Here is a 20,867-nt window from a genome sequence, read left to right as displayed (position 1 = left end):
TTTAACATCCTACAGAAATAGGTATAATGCACATTGAGACCAGGAATATAAAGTAAATGGGGTCAATTTTTATTTAATGTTCACGTTAACATCCCTTTGGAGGATATTATTGCATCTTCAGATTTTATTGTATTATAAGTCAAAAATAAAAGCTAACAGGCAGATAAATTGACAGAAACTTCAGGGCCTGTTATTATAGTTTAAAGCCACTCAATTAAAAGCAGAAATCGCTGTGACGGTTTGCCTCAAACATCAAAAGAAAGAAATTATAAAAAGAAATATTGTTTACAGAAAGATGAATGAAGCCTATTTTAGGGTCATTAAGTTTTTGATACATTTGATATATTTGTTGTAATAAAGAAATTAAATGAAAAAAGTTTTTTTAAAAATCTAACGAATTTAAATGCTTATAGTTGTATTTTACACTCTTTTCTAATGAAAATAATGTTTGTAATGTTTTTGCATTGTAATAAAAAATTCACACCGTAATGAGAATGTTTTCGCATTTCAGCATTCTAAATAATACAGCATAATGCAAACATACGTCATGCATTGCAACTAAAGTCAAAAACAGAAGCTAAAAAGCATATAAATTAACAGAAACTTATATCTATTACTTCCATTAAAAGCCAGGGTTTTCTCAACAATAAGCCATCTGAAAATGTACATCAGTGGCTTTACAGAATTCTCCGAAATGTATTTGCTAACTTGACATTCGGAGAACGTCTCTAAACAAAACAGCCGACATAACGTAATTTGTACTGTGACCCAGTCCGACGAACCATGTCCCCAAAATGGAGATTGACTTGTGTTTAAAGGTGACATATATTATGCCCTTTTCACAAGATGTAATATAAATCTATGGTGTCCCCAGAATGTTTCTGTGCAATTTCAGCCCCCAGATTATTTATTATAGCTGCTATAATATAGCATGTCAAAGTTGCCCCTTTTTGGGTGTGAGCAAATGTGCGCCGTTTTTGTGTCCCTTTAAATGAAGAGTAGCCAAGAACTCACCGTCTTCAAACTAAGTCAACATGAGGTGCGTAGACAAAATAATCCAATGATAAATGCACTTCAAAAGAGTCTGCATACTCCACAAAAGACGAAGAAATTTTAAAAAAGCGAGATAATTTCAAGTGCTTTTACTGAGAAAAAAAATAACGTTTCGGTCACATGCGACCTTTCTCAATGCCAAACATGAAATGATCTCGCTTTTTGACGTTTCTTTGACTTTTGTAGAGTGTGCGGTTTCACTTGTCACATTTTCTCTGTTGGTAGATGCACCGGGGACCTGATTATAGCACTTAAACACGGAAAAAGTCAGATTTTCATTATATGTCCCCTTTAACACATAGCAGGTTTCACTCGGGTCCCAGGAGAGATGCTGTCATTCCAAGAGAGTGTCCAGGGATGCTTTCAAAATTACACACACATTAGGCTATGATGAAGGGCATTTTCATTTATTGAAACGCAACGGTATTTGTCATTTTTGTTAATCACATACATACTGTCTTTTGCATTATATAAATCATCTGCTAGGTGATGTATCTGATAAATTTGGAGCTGGAACTGGGGAAGGACTACACAGTCAACTGGGAGGCCAAACACCCAAAAACTCGGCGCTTCGACTGTTACCCTGAAGCGGGTTCCGATCAGGCCAAATGTGAAGCCCGCGGCTGCATCTGGGAGGTCAGAGAGCAAAGACATTCAATATTCAAAGACACTGTTTGAGCTGAAGTGTGTCTTTCCTGTTACTGTTAGAACGTGATACTACACATCTGCTCCAAATGTTTTTATCATCTTTCATAGCCTTCAAGTATTCCCAACGAGCCCTGGTGTTATTACGCCGAGACCCACGGCTACATCACCAGCAACATTGTTGGATCAGCAAGCGGCATCACTGTAGATATAGAGCGCAATACCGATTTCCCAATTCAACGCTCTCAATCTCGAGACATCAACAAGCTCCGTGTGGAAATCACATTCCTGAGTGGAAAAAGCCTGCGCTGGAAGGTATGCTTTTCTAAATGTAGGATTTAGACCAATACAATTCATATATTAATAGTTAATATACCATTCATATTCATGCATTTGACAGATACGTTGGTCCCACTTTATATTAAGTGGCTTTAAGTACTATGTGCAATGTACTTATTGTTTTCATGATGTATTGTAAAACACTATTGAGATGGGATACAGGTAAGGTTAGGGACAGGTGTGTGTGGTATGAGTATATTTAAGGGTGGGTTAAGGTGTAAGGGAAGGGTCAACAGTGTAATTACATACATCAATTACAGCTGAAAGCAGGTATTTTCAAAATATAAGTACAAAGTAAAAACATGTAGATTAATATATTTAGGACTGAAATTCAGACTACGACTGATTTTGGTCTTATTGATCTAGATCTTTGACCCAGCCAACGCTCGCTTCGAGGTCCCCGTTCCTCTCGAGCTGCCGGCCACCCCAGAGACTGAGGAAAACAACAGACTGTACAGGGTTCAGATCCAGAACAAGCCATTCGGGATCAAAGTCATCAGAAAGAGCTCAGAAGAAATCATGTGAGTAATACACCTCAATTACTCTGATAACAGAGTGCTCTTTAAATAACAAAAATAAATAAATACTGCGCCATTGACTTTAGAGCAGGTTTCAGTTGGTCAATGGCTCAAATTTCAATTCCTCAAATTAGCAATGCGTCATCAATGCGCCTGAACACACACCTCATTTTCAGACCAGCAGCCCATGGGTGAACAAATGGGCACAAATGCATTTGCTATTTAAACAACGTGGCGCAGACATGAAAACTGCGTCGGGCTGAAACTAGCAAAACACACTTGCGTCGCGCCTGGGGCTGCATTGCACCGTGTTTATGATAGGGCCCTATAACTTAAAGGGGTCATATAATGGTACATGCACTTTTACAAGTTGATTGCACTGAAATGTCTGTTGGCAGTGCCTGTACACAACCATCCTATCATGATAAAAATCCATCCAGTGGTTTTGTTTTAATCTCCTTATATGTTTGACCATCTCTGAAATCAAGCCGTTCGATATTGTGACGTCATAAGATCGTACGCCCCTCCCGCTATTGTGATTGACAGCCGTGTTTCAACACAAGACCCGCCCTGAGCAAGCTGTGACAGCCGTAGTCATAGTAGTCCGCCATTGTTGATATGCTGGAGTAGAATGGCGTCTAAGCGATTGTGGTGTTCTGTTCTTAGATGTAATAAGGAACACAGCAGTCATTTGGATGTTCCTAAATCCGAGCCGTTGAAGAAGCAGTGGCTGAGTTTTGTTTTTGAAGCTATATGCCCAAAGGATTGACGCGGGGATTCCCTCACGAGGATTCCCCACGATCCTCTGTGCTTTCATGTTTGCGAATCATTTCACACCAGACAGCTTCACAAACGAGAAAAAACGGATCGGTACCAACGTGTTCCTGCTGAACCTCCAGAAGATGTGAGTGTAATGTTTTATTAACCTTTATATTAGTATTTATATTAATCTTTGCGAAATTTGCAAACCTTGCTGCACGCTTCACGATGAATGCGTCTAAGGTTTACACTCAGGGTACATTACGGCATGTTTTCTATGTACGACGTTCTCAATATAATTCATAATCCCACGTTTATAATGAACAACGCGTGGTTATTGTGTTACAAACGGTGTACGCACAGAACAGAGGGGCGGGGTGAGCAAAGCTCATTATCATTTAAAGACACATGCACTGAAACGGCGTGCTGAAAACAGAGCTGTTTTTGACCAGGTAAAATTAGTGTTTTCTTACAATACTAATGAGAATTTTTAATTAAAGTATATTACAAACTTTTAATTTAGACCCTAAAGAATCATATTAGCTTGTACAAAAATGGCATTATATGACCCCTTTAAATACAAGACAAATTAGGGTATTTAACGACAATGTGATTAATGAATGAATCTCCATGACAACTCATAAGTGGCAAAGGAAAACAGGAACTACTGTAGAAACTAATACAACCTAAAAGTCCATGAAAGTGAACAAAGATAACAAAAAAAATGTCTGAGACAGACATATGTCATTTACATTCATGCATTTTGCAGACGCATTACATTCAAGGTATACTTTTTATCAACTGAATCTATTTTTTGGCTAAAACAAATTAGTGTTTTTATATTTTAAATATATTTTAAATAAAATGCATTAAATATAAATAAATATATAGGACTATAAAACACAGTTTGCCTTCTTAATATAAGGAACTTATTTATCAGTGTCCTCAAAGTTCTGCTAAATCTCTTCTCCTCTAGATGGGACTCTGCTGTGCCAGGGTTCACGTTCTCCGATCAGTTCCTTCAGATCTCCACACGCCTCCCCTCAAACTATGTCTATGGTGTTGGTGAAACCGAGCACCCCAGCTACAGTCATGACCTCAACTTTCACACATACGGCCTGTTTGCCAAAGACCAGCCTCCAGGGGTGAGTGCCCGAACCAGTGCTGATGTTTTACAAGCCTGATATATAATGTCATCTGTACTTCACAAATGGCTGATTCATTCAGGATTGAAGTAAATGATATTGCATCTCATATTGTGCTTATTGCTTGTTATTTTATTGCTTATACTGGGGTATTTTTTCCCTGATATCTTCAATTTTAGGGTCATTCTGCTTTCTGTAGGAAATGGGATTTGCATTGTTCTTAAGCCAAAAAAGTAAAAAAAAATCTCTCATTGACACTACATTGTCTGGAGCAGAACTGAAATCACATCACAAACTCAAACTCTGATCTCTTTCTGCCCATCTGTAGTATAAACTGAACAGTTATGGAGTCCATCCCTTCTACATGGGTCTGGAGAAATCAAAAAACGCTCACGGCGTCCTCCTGCTCAACAGCAATGCCATGGGTGAGTACAAACACACACTAAACATGTTTGACCCACCGGACACAACCTGTGCTGAATGCTGTAAGAGTAACCCAAATGTGGCCTTTGGGAGCTTACTAGGATAGTATACCCCAAAATATGGTCTAACTACGCCACTCCCATTTATTGGACTGGGATGGGAGACCCAACTAATACCCCAGAATAAAGATACACCCCAAGCTAATAATATTCAAATGAATGAAACAATTGAAGGCTGATGTAACAAAAGCAATAAACATTATTTATTTGTAATCTTCAATCAGAGTAGTTAAAATACTTGCTTTGAATAAAAAACAACCATTAATGACAATAATACATCAGAGGCATTTATATGAATTCTCGTAGACAAATATTCATATGAAAACTACATTAACTAAAGTTGGGCCGGACCACAGTACTCAATGTTGACAGGAATCCACGTTTAATTCACCATGAGTATAAGGCTCCAAAAGGGTTCAGCACACCAAAAACAGCAACCAAGGTTACACTGCATCAACCATAAAGTGCTTTGTTAGTACACACCAATTCTAATCACACCACACAGGTGGTCACCTTAATACATTGAGTATTGAGCCCTGCCCACTAACTACGAGAACTCAAGCACTGCCCGCTTCGTTTGAACAAGTAAAGTGCAGAAAATACTACTACAATCAGCTGTATAGGAGGCTATCCAAATTGCACATATCACTAGCACTCCCCCGTCTTTATCGTTAATATTGCACACTGCCCAATTACAACAATTTGTCTCAATGGTAAGGTATCAATAATCAGAAAAACATGACCTTAATCATATAAATTCACAGACATAATATAACTAAATAATAAAAACATACAAAAGTTTCATACATGAGAAAACAGTGGCTGGATGTCCAAACAGAGTACACAAACTGCAAAAACCTAAAAACAAAAACACACTTATTTATTTATCCCCATAACCCATGCACCCTACTGATGATATACATTGTAAGCACTTGTAAACCGTCGAACACTCACGAGAGACGGCGTTCATTCACAAAAGGCTCCTAATGATCCTGTGTGCACTGAAGCACACAAACGCCGGAGCGCGCACAAACCAACGCGCACGGATGAAGGAACGCACGGGACCTGGTATAACAGCAGGCTACACATGAAACAAACATGAGTCTTTGCAAGGCCAAAGTCTAACAATTAATTGGATATCAGGCTAACAGATACCTACTTTGGGCTAGGCCACCCGCACCAACACACGGCAGCACGACACACATCAAAACCACACTCTTTAAGGGAAGCATACTTACCGGCGTTAAACTCGGAAACGCTTCCACAATTGATTTACTGGTGACTACACATGCACACACGCACTTCAACACGCGGGACGCCAACACCTGGCTGCCTACGCTCATATAATCGCGGTTCCACTCCCCTCCGTTTCCTGTCCAAGCGGCCAACAAAACACAAAAACCCGCCCTTATGGACACCTCTACATTTAAGCCCTTGCTACTCGCTCCTGGGTCCTAAAGTCCAAATGGCTACACAAAACTTAAAACTTTTGATATGTTTTGGCCGATCGTTTACACGACAACTGTGCTTTGGGTGTCTGAAAACACGAAGTTCTTAAAACAGGTTTCAAAGTGAAAGTTTTTGAAACCGGCATCGTTGTAGACAACAAAAACTCAAATCTCTGAATGCTTAGACACACTGGCTCGACGACTTTATTTTCTTATTAAATTTATTTGTTTTGGAATCTCTTAACTCATCTTAATCTTTGGACTTTTAGTATCGTGACAGAATAACCAACCTCAAAATGGAAATGGCAGCTCAGTTGGCTGCCATTGCCCAAAAGGGACTTACTTTTTTGGATTTTACTGGGGATTTCTGCCGCCACTAAGTACGATGATTAGACACTAAAATCCCTGTTTTGGACTGGGGCGAATTACCACTAGCCTGTAGACCTCCCAGACATCAAAGGACCTAGCTGGAAGGAGACCATTATCAAATGTCTGAAGAGAGTCTACCCTCGATCCATCCTACCACACGACCCAGTGCCTAGCTCGCAGCGACCCTCTGCGCGGAGCTGCCAGCGCTACAAAATGCACCCAAGCCTAACATCGACTTGGAGCACCACAAGTCTGGCCTGTCCACACCCTCAACGGAGTGAGTGAGTGCACTCTGAACTCTGTGGATAAAATTCTGGAAATTGGAGAGTACTGTTCTCTGCCCCGTTAATCCCTTCCTTCTAAGCAGTACCGTCTTTAGATTGGCTGATCCCGCCCAGCCTCCCTTTCCCGCCTCCTTTTCCAGATCCAGCCCAGTCTCCGTCATTTCCAGTCAGTTTTGTATTCATCCTCTATCCTCTATGCCTACTATCTGCGGTATGGATTCACCAACTGGACTGGGGGATCCCCTGGCTCCGCTGATCCTGTATCTCAACCTTGGCCCGTCGCCCCATTGTCCTGACTCCTCTGCCTCCACTCCTTCCTCTCAGGGCATCACTGGAGACCATTAGGCTCACGACTCCACGGGGTCCTTTTGGCCTTCCGGCTCCACATAGGTCAGACATGGTCATGTGAACTGTCCGCTGCGCTCCGATCCTCCACCCCTTCGGCTCAGTCTGGCTCCGCCTTCCCTCAGGCTCAGCGTCAGTCCTCAGTCGCACCGGTTCCATTGCAGCCCTCCGGTACCCCAGTTCCACCTCAGGGGTTGAGGTTGCAGCTCAGTCGCACAAAAGCAGTCTGCCTCCAAAGCCTGAGATGTCGCCTGGTTCCAGCAAAGCACCGTCTGCACCCAGGTCTCCAGCTCAATCGGCTCCGCCACAGTCGTTCGTCCCCGTTCACCTGCCTGTTCCCATCCCTTCACCAACTCCTCGTGCACCTCCTGAACCTCCTCCTCTGCTACGAGGTGCGAGGACATGCCTTCTCAGAGGGGGGGCATAAAGTCACACTTATTTAGTTATCTTGTCTTACTTTCATTTTCATGGACTTTTAGTTTGCTCAGCATTGTTTCTAGTTTCCTCTTGTTTGTTACTATGGTTACTGATTAATTTGAGCACACCTGTTATTTTTCTGTTCATTATCTGTGTAGATTTAAGTTCTTCTGAGTTCTCAGTTCACTGTCAGTTATTGTTTCTGTTAGTGCTTATGCTTAGACGCATTGTCTCATGGACTTGGATTATCTGAGTTTATTTTCTTTTTACATTCATTTGTTTTCTTTTAGTATTGTGACTTTTAGTATCGTGACAGAGTCACATGGATGATGTCATCCTTTTCTAACTTTTTTGCTTGTTTTGCTCTTAGATGTGACCATCCTGCCGACTCCAGCTCTGACCTACCGCACCATCGGAGGAATCTTGGACTTCTATATGGTGATGGGACCCACTCCAGAAGTTGTGGTTCAACAGTACACTGAGGTGTGTGTGTGTGTGTAAGAGTGTGTGTGTAAGAGTGTGTGTGTGTGTGTGTGCAGTGCTGGGGGGCCTTCAGGAATGTGGTTGGAAACCACCATCTTAAGCCACTTATATGTTCGACAATGTAAGTGCATCAAATGTAAAATATTTATCTCTTGGTTTTGTTTGTCAGATGATCGGCCGCCCGGTTCTTCCAGCCTATTGGTCGCTTGGATTCCAGCTTTGTCGCTACGGTTACGCCAATGATGCGGAGATCGCAGATCTTTACAACGACATGAAAGCTGCTCAAATTCCTTATGTAAGCGACCTCATCTTTTAAACTTCTGATGTCTTTGGTCATTAAACGAAACAATCATAATATTTGACCTTTGATCCCTCATAGGATGTTCAATATGCAGACATTGACTACATGGAGAGGCAGATGGACTTTACGCTGGACAAGGAGAACTTCAAGGGACTTCCTGCTCTGGTGGACCGCATGAGGGCTGAGGGGATGCGCTATATCTTCATTTTGGTACCAACAATTCTTAATTACTGTTGTTTCCATAAAAGTGTAAAAGATGTCGGAATGAGAACAGAGCTTATCAATATAGATGGATGTAGTCTGACATCAGTATGGCCAGAAACATGCAGTGAAATGTATTCTGTAGTAAAACTACATGCTTTATTTGTTTGTGTGCTTCAGGACCCGGCTATAGCAGCCAATGAGACTAAAGGCTCCTACCCTGCGTTTGATACCGGGATTGAAAAAGACGTTTTCATCAAATGGCCTCCTAAGCTCAGCGATGACATTGTGTGGGGAAAGGTATGACAAACGCAAAGAGAAAGAGCAGCATATATTGATGTATACTGAGTCAATACCTCATAGTTTTGTTGATAGTGTATTTTTCTCTGCTCTGCGGCACAAGTTTGGGGCACTTCATGTTCTGCGGTACCTTGAACTCTGTAGCTTTTAAAATATTGGTTTGCTTGTGTTGCAGTTTAAGTATAATATGATTGTCTATGCAACAGGATATGGAAATAAATTTTGCCATTGCTCAGTGAGGGATCGACAGTCAGCCTACATAAAAACTGAGTTTGTAAATTATTATTATTACTTTATGCCATTTTTATTATCATACCAATTTTCCATAGTTTTCTCAAACAGGATGAATGTTTTGTAGTAAAACAAATCAAATAATAGCACAAAGCAGCACTGAATTCATCAAATCCTTTGCTAATACTTACTGACGTTTGTGCTGACGGTTTCCTTAAAAAATATTGTTCCTTCCTTGATGTCATTATCCTGAGATGTCATTATTATGTTTTGTTATGCTGCATTCTCCAGGTCCTAAAATGGAAGTTTCCCAACTCCTACTTGGGAATAACCACTGAAAGGCAAATTAATCAACCTATACTTCAGTCAGAAGTTTCATTTGATGATGAATGAAGCAAAATTCAGAATTCTGTTGATTATTTTCAAATGTGGCAGAGGAATTCAGATTCAGAGTTTCGGGTTAAATGAGGTTAAAGTGGGAAACTTCATCTGGAACGCAACATTAGTTGAAGATATTTTTTTTTTATTTGTTTGGAGCATTTTGATTAGAGAACCTGTTCATCTGATGTTTTCAGTCATATACAGTATGACGTGGACATGTACTGAAAGCAGGAATGATCCTGAACCCCTGATTTTAGCAGTTGATTCGCTCTCATAGGTGTGGCCTGATTATCCCAATGTGGATGTGGACAATTCCTTGGACTGGGATACTCAAGTTAAGGTAATTGCCTCTTTCTCTCTTGTTCCGTTTTTATTATTTTTCAATATATATCGCTTTCTTTCTATTTCTATCACTCTTTAATGAGAAAACCGGACACCTTTTCTTTAGCTCCTCCATATTCAAGTCTATTCCTTCTGAAATCATCAGTACAATGGGGAGTCAAGCGAGATGAGTGTGATATCATAGATACTATTAACCAGTCAGCATGTAGAAGACACACCATCAGCCAATGAGCACATACTAGTGCTATGCTGTGGTAAACAAACTCAAACTCAGCCAATCAGAACAGATAAGAAGAAGTACATTACTGTTTAAACAAATGAGCAAATGTAAATCGGCATGTAGAAATGGTTAAAGCATCGTGTCCAACCTAATGTTTCTTTCATTTAAACTTTCAGCTGTTCCGAGCGTTCGTGGCGTTCCCTGATTTCTTCAAGAAAAGTACAGCAGAGTGGTGGGGACAGCAGATTAAAGACTATTACAACAACGTCATGAAGTTTGATGGACTTTGGATCGTGAGTGCTTTGTTTTTGTCATTTTTCATGGAGTGAAAAGTAAAGCAAATTCATGAATTAAAATTGTACAAGATGTTCTTTGAGGACATCTGTGCTGTTACGCGCATTTGTTGCTCTTAAAACAACATGTCTTTAATATTTAAATACCTCCAAAATTGAGGAAAATGATAAGAATGTTGTTGAAATCTTAACAAGGATGTTGATTCATGAATACATCTTACTTGTCAGAGTCATGCTGAGCTGTGCAAGAACAAGTGAAGGTTTAGCATAGCCATGCCCCATTTCTACACTCATTTGCATATCATCGCAGTTATACCCTTTGGATTGATTGGATGATAATACTGTCATTGTGTTTTGCTTTCTGAAGGACATGAATGAGCCGGCCAGTTTTGTGCATGGCACCGTCGGAGAGAAGTGTTTAGGGGATCAAACTTTGGAAAATCCTCCATACATGCCCCGTAAGTTCTTATGAGCGCATCCTGGCATGAATACTTGGCTCCAGAGATTTTACAACACCATAGTCAACATTTACTAGGCCTCCTCCTGACTGAAGATTTTTCTAGTCGACCGGTAGTCGTTCATTTAAACCATTAGTTGACTAAGCGCTTGCTTATATTAATTTAATTACTTTAATATACTCTGGGAGTGAAGATATTCTCTAGCACATGTATGAAGCTTGAAGCAAAGCACTGGCAAAAATCATGAAAAAATAGCAAGAATATATTATGATTATTTATTAATGAACCAGTTTTTTCTGAGTTAGTGTCGGGTGCAAAGATGAAGTTGACAATGCTGACACGTCATCTCTGCAGTATAGCTCATTTATTTAGAGAGGAAACTGAGACGGCAGAAAGCACATCCGGATGTTTTATTTATTTTACAAAGGAAAAATGTTTTAATTTGTGTAAATTCAATGAGAAAACAAATGACTATTTTGAACAATGTATTACTCTTATCTGTATGACCAAAAATGAGGGAATATAGTTATCGTGCCTCTGTGCAAGCGAGCGATACTGCAGCTTCCAAACATTTACACTAGTATTTAACATTCTTTCTGTCCAAAATGAATCTGCATGTGTGTGATCTTTTCCCAGCACTGGAGTCCATGCATAGAGGTCCGAACCATAAGACTATGTGCATGAACAGCGAGCAGATCCTCGATGATGGCACACGCGTCAGGCATTATGATGTCCACAACTTGTACGGATGGTCTCACACCAAACCCACTTATGAGTGAGTTTTCTGTTCCTCCATATTCACTACTATATTTATTTCTTGGTTGTTCTGATACGAGCTTTGATTGCTTTGTGTGTTTATCATCATCATTATCAAAGCTTTATTAAAGACTCACATGGTTCAAAACACAAACAGTAACTGACACAAACAATAACAGACAAATACAAACAAAAAAATCACACAATATCACATATTTATATTCAGGCTAAAATGCCAATGGTTCCACGCACTGGAGGAGAACCTGACTGACCTTAGGGCCGGGTTCGTCAGTGTTGAAATTATGCTATGTGTATTTCACAGTGCTTTGCTTAGTACCACTGGAAAGAGAGGAGTGGTTGTTACCCGTTCAACATACCCATCTAGTGGGCGCTGGGCAGGACATTGGCTGGGAGACAACTACTCCAGCTGGAACCAGCTTCTGAAGTCCATCATAGGTATGGTGATGATGCTTATTATTTTGTGCTTCTTGGTCTCTACTGTACAGTTCAGTGTATAAACCTAATATCTGTATGCATGAAATCCAAAACCTCCCTCCCTCCCTTTCTATCTTTCAGGCATGATGGAGTTCAGCATATTTGGCATCCCTTACGTAAGTGCCTCTCTCGTCCTATTGATCTATCATGTGTGCTTTATTTCCTGACAAATATTGTTCGTTTTGGTTACACTAGCATGCAGCCATGCAGACTCTAGAGTTTATTTATGTATGCTCTGTTTTTACAGAGAACTATATTTGTGTTTCTCTCTATCACTCTTGTTCCAGACCGGCGCTGATATCTGTGGCTTCTTTAACCCTGCCGAATACGAGATGTGCCTGCGCTGGATGCAGCTCGGAGCTTTCTACCCGTTCTCCAGAAACCACAACACCATTGACATGCCAGTAAGAACACACACTCCCAGCATCTGTTTATGGTCAGATTGAGGATTTCTGGACCAAAAAACTTGATTATCTTATTCAAAGCCTATAGGTATGACAATAGTATGAATTTATTGTGTCAGAGGTATTTTCCCTTTTAAAAGCTCTTTTGGATCTAAAAATGTTTTTTTTTTTAGATCCTTCATAACTGTGCTAATGAAGCTCGTGTGAGAATCCATTCATGTTTTCTTCAGAAGTACTGAATGATGATGATCTGATCTTTGACAGAGGCAGGACCCCGTGGCCTGGGGATCGGAGTTTGCTGCTGTGTCTCGTGACGTGCTGAATATTCGCTACACCCTCCTGCCATACCTGTACACACTGATGTACGAAGCTCACGCTCATGGAAACACTGTGGTCAGACCCCTTCTGCACGAGTGAGTGTTTCTCAAGAGTTCACTCACACACACATGAAAATCACCCAAAACCATGAGCCAGATGTTCAGCAGAACATCACATCAACTATCCCTTTAAGACCTTCACGCTTTTCTGACTGGCAATCTGATGGACGGCAAGTCTGGGTTTGGCGGTTTTCAGGAGAACGGTACTTGCCTGACTGCATTGTGCCAAGTGTAAAGTTGGGTGGAGGGGGGATTATGGTGTGGGGGTGTTTTTCAGGAGTTGGCCCCTTAGTTCCAGTGAAAGGAACTCTTGATGCTGCAGCACACCAAGACATTTCGGACACTTTCATGCTCCCAACTTTGTGGGAACAGTTTGGCGATGTTCCTGTTCCAACATGACTGCACACCAGTGAACAAAGCAAGGTCCATTAAGACATGGATGAGTGAGTTTGGTGTGGAGGAACTGGACTGTCCTGCACAGAGTCCTGACCTCAACCTGATAGAGCACCTTTGGGATGAATTAGAGCGGAGACTGAGAGCCAGGCCTTCTTGTCCAACATCAGTGCCTTACCTCACTAATGCGCTTCCAGAAGAATGGTCAAAAATTCCCATAAACACACTCCTAAACCTTGTGGAAAGTGTTCCCAGTAGAGTTGAAACTGTTATAGCTGCAAAGGGTGGGCCAACTCCATATTAAACCCTACGGATTAAGAATGGGATGTCATTAAAGTTCATGTGCATGTAAAGGCATTCATCCCAAAACTTTTGCCAATATTGTGTATCTTCATCGCATTATCTTCAGTCAATCCTCTTGTTTCAATTACATCTCCCCCAAAGCATCATGGGAATTACTAATCATAACTTGGGCCAGATTCTCTGTCTGTGTATTGCTCTCAACCTTAAAAATTATGAGATCATGTTCATATGCAAAAACCATTTTCTTAAAAAGTGTTCCAGTGTTGATGAGATCATGTGAGATCATGTCCAGTGTTGATGAAATCATGTTCTGTATTCCAGGTTTGTCACAGATGAAAACACATGGAAGATCGACAGACAGTTCCTCTGGGGTCCCGCTCTTCTGATCACACCTGCACTGGACCCGGTACTGAACAGACACACACACACACACACACACACACACACACACACACACACACACACACACACACACACACACACACACACACACACACACACACACACACACACATACACACATACACACACACACAAACAACTGTGTTCATGCTACACAAACATAACTCCACTGTGTTAATGCTACAAGTCAGAGTCTCCGTTAGTCATTTATGAGTTTTGAGGTTGCTCACATAAACTTAAATGATGCCCCTGTACTGACACACATGTGTTGTTTGTGTAGTTGTTAATTGCTGTCCCATTGGTTTTGTTTTGTGAAGGGTGTTACTGTGGTCAGGGGCTATGTGCCAAACGCTCGCTGGTACGATTACCACACGGTAAGCATTTCATCAGCAAGCATGCCAGATTTCTGTAACATGTCAATGAAAGATTAGTCATAATGCACTCTCTTTTCTGCTGGTGTGTCATTGATCCACCAGGGTGAAGTTGTTGGAGTGCGAGGACAGTTTGTGGATATGGAAACACCATTATGGAAAATTAACCTGCACGTGAGAGGAGGACACATCCTGCCCTGGCAGAAAGCAGAGAGCAACACACACTACAGGTCAAGAAGCTGCCCGCCATCTTTATTAAGACTTCTGACATTTCTCTAGAGTTGCATAGGATTTTATTTTCCACTTTCAAAAGGTTTCTTGCTAGACAAACAGTCCATTTTCTTTTTCATATCCATATTCCACATTGTGTGAGTTCACATTGTTGTCCATCAAGATGACCAAATTTCTGATCACTGAATAAGTATTAAAGAACCCATATTATGCTTTTTCAGATATTCCCTCTAATGCAGTGTGTAATAGAGCTGTTTGTGAATGTAAAATGCCTGCAAAGTTGAAAGATCAAAGTGCAGATAAAAGGAGTTTTATATCGCTGTGTATCAAGAGCTGAGATTCAGATATGATAATGAGCATTTGGTTTCTGACCAATCACAGCAGACTGGGCCATCTGACCAATCAGAGCAGAGCAGCTGTCAGAGAGGCGGGGTTTAGAGACTGAATCCTTGATTGAAGCGTTTCAGACACTGAGATGTTGCATGTGAACCTATTATAGGAGACTCCAATACAACACTAGGAACCTTTCAAATATCATAATAAGGACAGTTTAATATGTAAATGTAGGTGTTAATATGTTTATTCTTGTGATGTCACAACACTAATGTAATGTTCACTGTTTTGTTTTGTGTTTTTTTCTTCTTGTAGTCGTCTGAATCCTCTGGGTCTTCTTGTTGCTCTTGATGATGGAGGTTCAGCACATGGATCCTTGTTCTGGGATGACGGAGAGGGAATTGGTGAGTTATGTGTGTGTGTGTGTGAGTGAGTGAGTGAGTGAGCGAGAGAGAGTGAGTGTGTGTGTGTGTGTGTGTTTGGGGTGTTGAATATGTATCTTCAATTTAGTTTGTACATCATCCTAAAACCCTTTTTTTGCTTCTTTCTCCTTAAAGATACTGTTCAGAACAAGCGTTTCCTCTTGACAACTTTCACCGCGTCTTCGGTAGGCCTACGTTCATTTGTTTAGAAGAAACCTATGTGTGCAGTTCTTTCAGATTTATTTGGATTGTGTTCATTAAATCCAATAGGGAATCCAAGTGTGTAACGTGTGTAACAGCTGTCCTGTGTGTTTATGTGTGTAACAGCTGTGTTTATATGTGTGTAACATCTGTGTGTTTATATGTGTGTAATAGCTGTGTAGGTTTCCACTGAATGAAGCCCTAGCGTGACACTTTGTCCACTCCCTTATCGTCCGAATCCACATCAATAATCCACAGGACCACTCGTGAATTTTTTTTAATCTGTTTACTCAGTTAGCAACAAAAACATCAGCACAGGAATATTACAGAAAATGAAATGATTAATTAACGACAAAAAAAAGAAAGGGAGATAGAGAAAAAAGGTTAAAAAAAACTGTGAGGCTCCACTCTCTGCTTGCCTGACTGTTCAATCCGAAAACTTTACCCTTCTCGCGAGAGTATTCCAAACAATTAAAGGTACACGCAGTTAAAGGTAAAAATGCGATAACAGTCCTCTATTCCCAAAATATCACCAATGTAATATAAATGCACTCTAAATTATCCACACACGTTTTAGATAATTACAAAATTAACTCATTGCATTACTGTAAATAACTGCATCAACCTGTAAATACTGTAAATATTCCCTTCAATTTCCTCCACATAAATGAATCATGTAAATTACTATTTAACGCATAAATTAAAGTTATTTATCAGTTAAAGGGATAGTTCACTTTGAAATACAATTTTGGTATGTTTTATCTTACCTCAAGGGCATCCAAGATGTAGGAGTCTTTTTTTTCCGCAGTAGTTTCAATTTTGATATTTTTAGGTCAAACCGTTCTTGTCTGACAGTCATATCATGCAGGTCTATGGTCACCACCTCAAAGAGCATGCACAGAGTCCAAATTAAAACAATTCCCCATCGTATTTATATCGTTTTTAACTCTTGTAACACAGCCACGTCCAAGTGATCTGAGGGCGCGAGCGCATCCTGGTGTGTGACGTGTGCGCAGACTGGTGCATAGATATATACACTAGATGTCGCCTTGGCTACGGCAGTTCATTGTCTTTAAGGCGGAATCTAGTGTATATATATCTATGCACAAGTCTGCGCACACGTCACACAGCAGGAAGCGCCCGCGCCCTCAGATCACTTGGACGTGGCTGTGTTACAAGAGTTAAAAACGATATAAATGCTGTTCGTTTTCGTTTAATTTGGACGATGGGGAATTGTTTTAATTTGGACTCTGTGCATGCTCTTTGAGATGGTGACCATAGACCTGCATGATATGACTGTCAGACAAGAACGGTTTGACCTAAAAATATCAAAATTGAAACTACTGCGGAAAAAAAGACACCTACATCTTGGATGCCCTTGAGGTAAGCTAAAACATACCAAAATTTTATTTCAAAGTGAACTATCCCTTTAACTGCATTTAGGCTCCTACAAGCTGTCCTGTGTGTTTATGTGTGTAACAGCTGTGTTTATATGTGTGTAACATCTGTGTGTTATGTGTGTAACAGCTGTGTGTTTATGTGTGTAACATCTGTGTGTTCATATGTGTGTAACAGCTGTCCTGTGTGTTTATGTGTGTAACAGCTGTGATGTGTGTTTTAACATCTGTGTGTTTATGTGTGTCACAGCTGTGATGTGTGTTTTAAAATCTGTGTGTTTATATGTGTGTAACAGCTGTGTGTTTATATATGTATGTAACAGCTGTGATGTGTGTTTATGTGTGTGTAACATCTGTGTGTTTATATATGTGTGTAACATCTGTGTATTTATGTGTGTAACATCTGTGTGTTGATATGTGTGTAACATCTGTGTGTTGATCTGTATAGGGTGTTCTCACCAGCATGGTTCCCACAGACGGTCTGGCCGAGGCTGACAGGTTGACTCTGGGTCTGGTGAAGGTGTGGGGTGTAACAGCGCCCGTCACTCGTGTTACCATGAGCGTGACTGGACAGCCTGACGCCGACCTGCCATTCACATATAACGCTCAGGTCAGACTCTTCATGCAAACATACTTCAGCTTCACACTGTCAGACACTCATACAAATGACATGTAGCATTACATCACTCGCTCAGCAATGAATCCTGTGCGGTGAATCTGCTGATTAAACACATCACAATAATCCACATGTGATCCACACCACTCCAGTCCATTAGTGTCTTGTGGAGAGAAAAGAGTAAACAAATCCATCATTAAGACTTTTTAACTTTAAACCATTAGTTCTGGTTAAAATACGAGTCCATAATCCGTAATAACACTTCTTCCAATGAAAAAGTCGTCTGGTCTGAATCAGGAAAGGAATACTCAATAATTGGATAACTCAATAACAGGAGAGGAATAATCAAGTACCATTTACAAGCCAAAACAGTCCAAAACAAATATGTGTGTGGATGTTGATGTGAGAGGACAACACGTGATGGACTTTTTCACTGGAGGAAGCGTTATTATGGATTATGGACTCATATTTTAGCCAGACTCAGTGGTTTGAGGTTAAAATGTCTTGATGGATTTGTTTAATCTTTTCTCTTCACAAGAGTTTAACTGATGGACTGGAGTGGTGTGGATCATTTGTGCATTATTGTGATGTGTTTTATCAGCAGTTTGGAGTCTCATTCACTGCACAGGATTCATTGCTGAGCAAGTAATGTAATGTTACATTTCTCCAAATCTGTTCCCATGAAGAAACAAACTCATCTACATCTTAGAGGACCTGTACATTTCCAGCACATTTTCATTTTGGGGTGAAATATTCATTTAAAGCAGATTTGTGTAGTAACTGTTGACCATGAGTGTGTAGATTAGCTTTCATTCTGTCTGATAAACTTCATCATAAACTCTGTCTTTTCCTCTCCCTCAGGTCCAGGAGTTGCAGTTTGATGCAACATCACAATCTCACACCATTGAAAAGCCTTTCACAATCACCTGGAACTAGGCTTAGACTTGGACACCAGTCTACGGAAAGAGCAATCACATGATTGTTTACCTTAATTTACCAATGTAGTAATAAAGCGGTACATCTAAAGTCAAGAGAATGTGGTTTGTCTTTATTTCTGGTTTAGAATACAATAGTTGAGCTAGCAAAAAAACAAAAAACAAGGCAACCTATCGCATTCAACTTTTTAAGTTAACTCAACTAATCCACTCCAGTTAATATCAACTTAAATACTTTAGTTCATCTAATGAGTACCAGGTAATCTTTTGAACTTAAAACTTCTTGTCAAGACAAATAAAAAATAAAAACAAGTTGAGCCAACTTGAAAAAATAAGACAACATTATTGATTTTTTACAAGAATGAAAGCAATGCTGTGAAGGATAGACATGCATCTCTACAATGGCTTGTACTGATATATAATTTTAGTTTTTTTTAAATTCAATATTCCGTTTTGCTTAAAAGAGGTATTTAGAAAATGTATAGTTATGATTGTGATATTTGATAACAGAAAAATATGGTTTCTAAAAAAATATATAATTTTTCTTTTCACATTCATGAAAGCCAAAAATTGTATTTCTATATGTAAATTAAAAATGATAGGATTCACATAACATTTAATAAAATAAATCACAAATGTCACGGAAATGTCACTGTGTGAGATGTTCTCGACACAAGCTTCGAAGCCTTGCTATCAGGCGTAAAAAGAACAAATTGTATAAAATATTTAGAAATGTCAGAACTGACTGTATATTTTATATAAAAAATTTAAATGTATTTCAATGTATTTTAAATGCCTTATTGGAAATACAATATTACCCAGGTAAAACCCAGGCCTTTGTTTGTCATACTCAAAAAAATATATATTTTTAATTATTAAAAAAAATGTCATTATTGTATATGAAAAAGTAAATAATTGTATTTTATTGACAAAATTAAAATGTAGTTTTCTTGTATATATTTTTTTTATTAGGTCAGATAACATTTTAATCTGTCATATGGTCATGTTACGATGTGCCCCGCACATGTTACATCCTATGGGGCATGTTGTCACACTCCACTTCCATTCTTTTGGGGTAAATCAAGAAATAAATATCCATCCATCCATCCATCCATCCATCTTCTTCCGCTTTTCCAGGACTGGATCGCAGGGGCAGCAGTCTAAGCAGGGATGCCCAGACTTCCCTCTCCCTAGACATTTCCTCCAGCTCTTCCGGGGGGACACAGAGGCGTTCCCAGGCCAGCCGGGAGACATAGTCCCTCCAGAACACCACATGCCCGGAACACCTTCCCGGGAAGGCGTCCAGGAGGCCACCTCAACTGGCCCCTCTCGATGTGGGGAAGCAGTGGCTCTACTCTGAGCTCCTCCCGAGTGACCGAGCTTCTCACCCTATCTCTAAGGGATCGCCCAGCCACCCTGCGGAGAAAGCTCATTTCGGCCGCCTGTATCCGGGATCTTGTCCTTTCGGTCATGACCCACAGCTCATGACCATACTGTAGGTGAGAGTAGGAGCGTAGATTGACCGGTAAATCGAGAGCTTTGCCTTGCGGCTCAGCTCCTTCTTCACCACGACAGACCGGTACAGCGACTGCATTACTGCAGAAGCTGCACCGTTCCATCCTTCCCTCACTCGTGAACAAGACCCCAAGATACTTGAACTCCTCCACTTGAGGCAGGAACTCTCCACCAACCTGAAGCGGGCAAACCCCCCTTTTCCGACTGAGAACCATGGCCTCGGATTTGGAGGTGCTGATTCTCATCCCAGCCGCTTCACACTCGGCTGCAAACCGTCCCAGTGCATGCTGAAGGTCCTGGTCTGATGGGGTCAGCACGACAACATCATCCGCAAAGAGCAGAGAAGAAATCGTTTGGTCCCCAAACCTGACCCCCTCCGGCCCCTGGCTGTGCCTAGAAATTCTGTCCATAAAAATTATGAACAGAACCGGCGACAAAGGGCAGCCCTGCCGGAGTCCAACATGCACAACAAGTCTGACTTACTGCCGGCAATGCGAACCAAGCTCCTGCTCTGGTCGTACAGGGACCGGATAGCCCTTGACAAAGGGCCCCGAACCCCATACTCCCAGAGCACCCTCCACAAGATGCCACGAGGGACACAGTCGAATGCCTTCTCCAAATCCACATAGCACATGTGGATTGGTTGGGCAAACTCTCATGAACCCTCCAGCACCCTGTAGAGGGTATAGAGCTGGTCCAGTG

At 40.7% G+C, this 20,867-nt stretch overlaps 1 protein-coding gene across 3 annotated transcripts in view; it reads left to right on the top strand.

Moving 5' to 3' along the window:
- Positions 1–20,867, top strand: part of LOC311300252 (sucrase-isomaltase, intestinal-like) — a 65,900-nt gene that overhangs the window by 23,409 nt on the left and 21,624 nt on the right. For 2 of the 3 annotated variants that reach the window (XM_084424417.1, XM_084424418.1), the window contains 24 exons: positions 1,540–1,689; positions 1,810–2,013; positions 2,404–2,558; positions 4,291–4,459; positions 4,788–4,884; positions 8,175–8,287; positions 8,457–8,582; positions 8,667–8,798; positions 8,970–9,089; positions 9,979–10,041; positions 10,440–10,556; positions 10,924–11,014; positions 11,651–11,789; positions 12,093–12,226; positions 12,347–12,381; positions 12,553–12,669; positions 12,934–13,082; positions 14,064–14,148; positions 14,462–14,518; positions 14,621–14,745; positions 15,395–15,483; positions 15,637–15,686; positions 17,548–17,709; positions 18,577–18,764. In XM_084424417.1, the coding sequence (XP_084280543.1) occupies positions 1,540–1,689; positions 1,810–2,013; positions 2,404–2,558; positions 4,291–4,459; positions 4,788–4,884; positions 8,175–8,287; positions 8,457–8,582; positions 8,667–8,798; positions 8,970–9,089; positions 9,979–10,041; positions 10,440–10,556; positions 10,924–11,014; positions 11,651–11,789; positions 12,093–12,226; positions 12,347–12,381; positions 12,553–12,669; positions 12,934–13,082; positions 14,064–14,148; positions 14,462–14,518; positions 14,621–14,745; positions 15,395–15,483; positions 15,637–15,686; positions 17,548–17,709; positions 18,577–18,651 (2,754 nt within the window). In that variant the 3' untranslated portion in view covers positions 18,652–18,764. Of the gene's footprint in view, positions 1–1,539; positions 1,690–1,809; positions 2,014–2,403; positions 2,559–4,290; positions 4,460–4,787; positions 4,885–8,174; positions 8,288–8,456; positions 8,583–8,666; positions 8,799–8,969; positions 9,090–9,978; positions 10,042–10,439; positions 10,557–10,923; positions 11,015–11,650; positions 11,790–12,092; positions 12,227–12,346; positions 12,382–12,552; positions 12,670–12,933; positions 13,083–14,063; positions 14,149–14,461; positions 14,519–14,620; positions 14,746–15,394; positions 15,484–15,636; positions 15,687–17,547; positions 17,710–18,576; positions 18,765–20,867 lie in introns of those variants that run through there. The other variant, XM_084424419.1, reaches the window with a different exon arrangement.

Source organism: Rutilus rutilus (genome assembly GCF_951802725.1).
Source record: "Rutilus rutilus genome assembly, chromosome: 1".
Lineage (NCBI taxonomy): Eukaryota > Metazoa > Chordata > Actinopteri > Cypriniformes > Leuciscidae > Rutilus > Rutilus rutilus.
The sequence above is the reverse complement of the archived record's forward strand: the minus strand, read 5'-3'. Positions and strand labels throughout refer to the sequence as shown.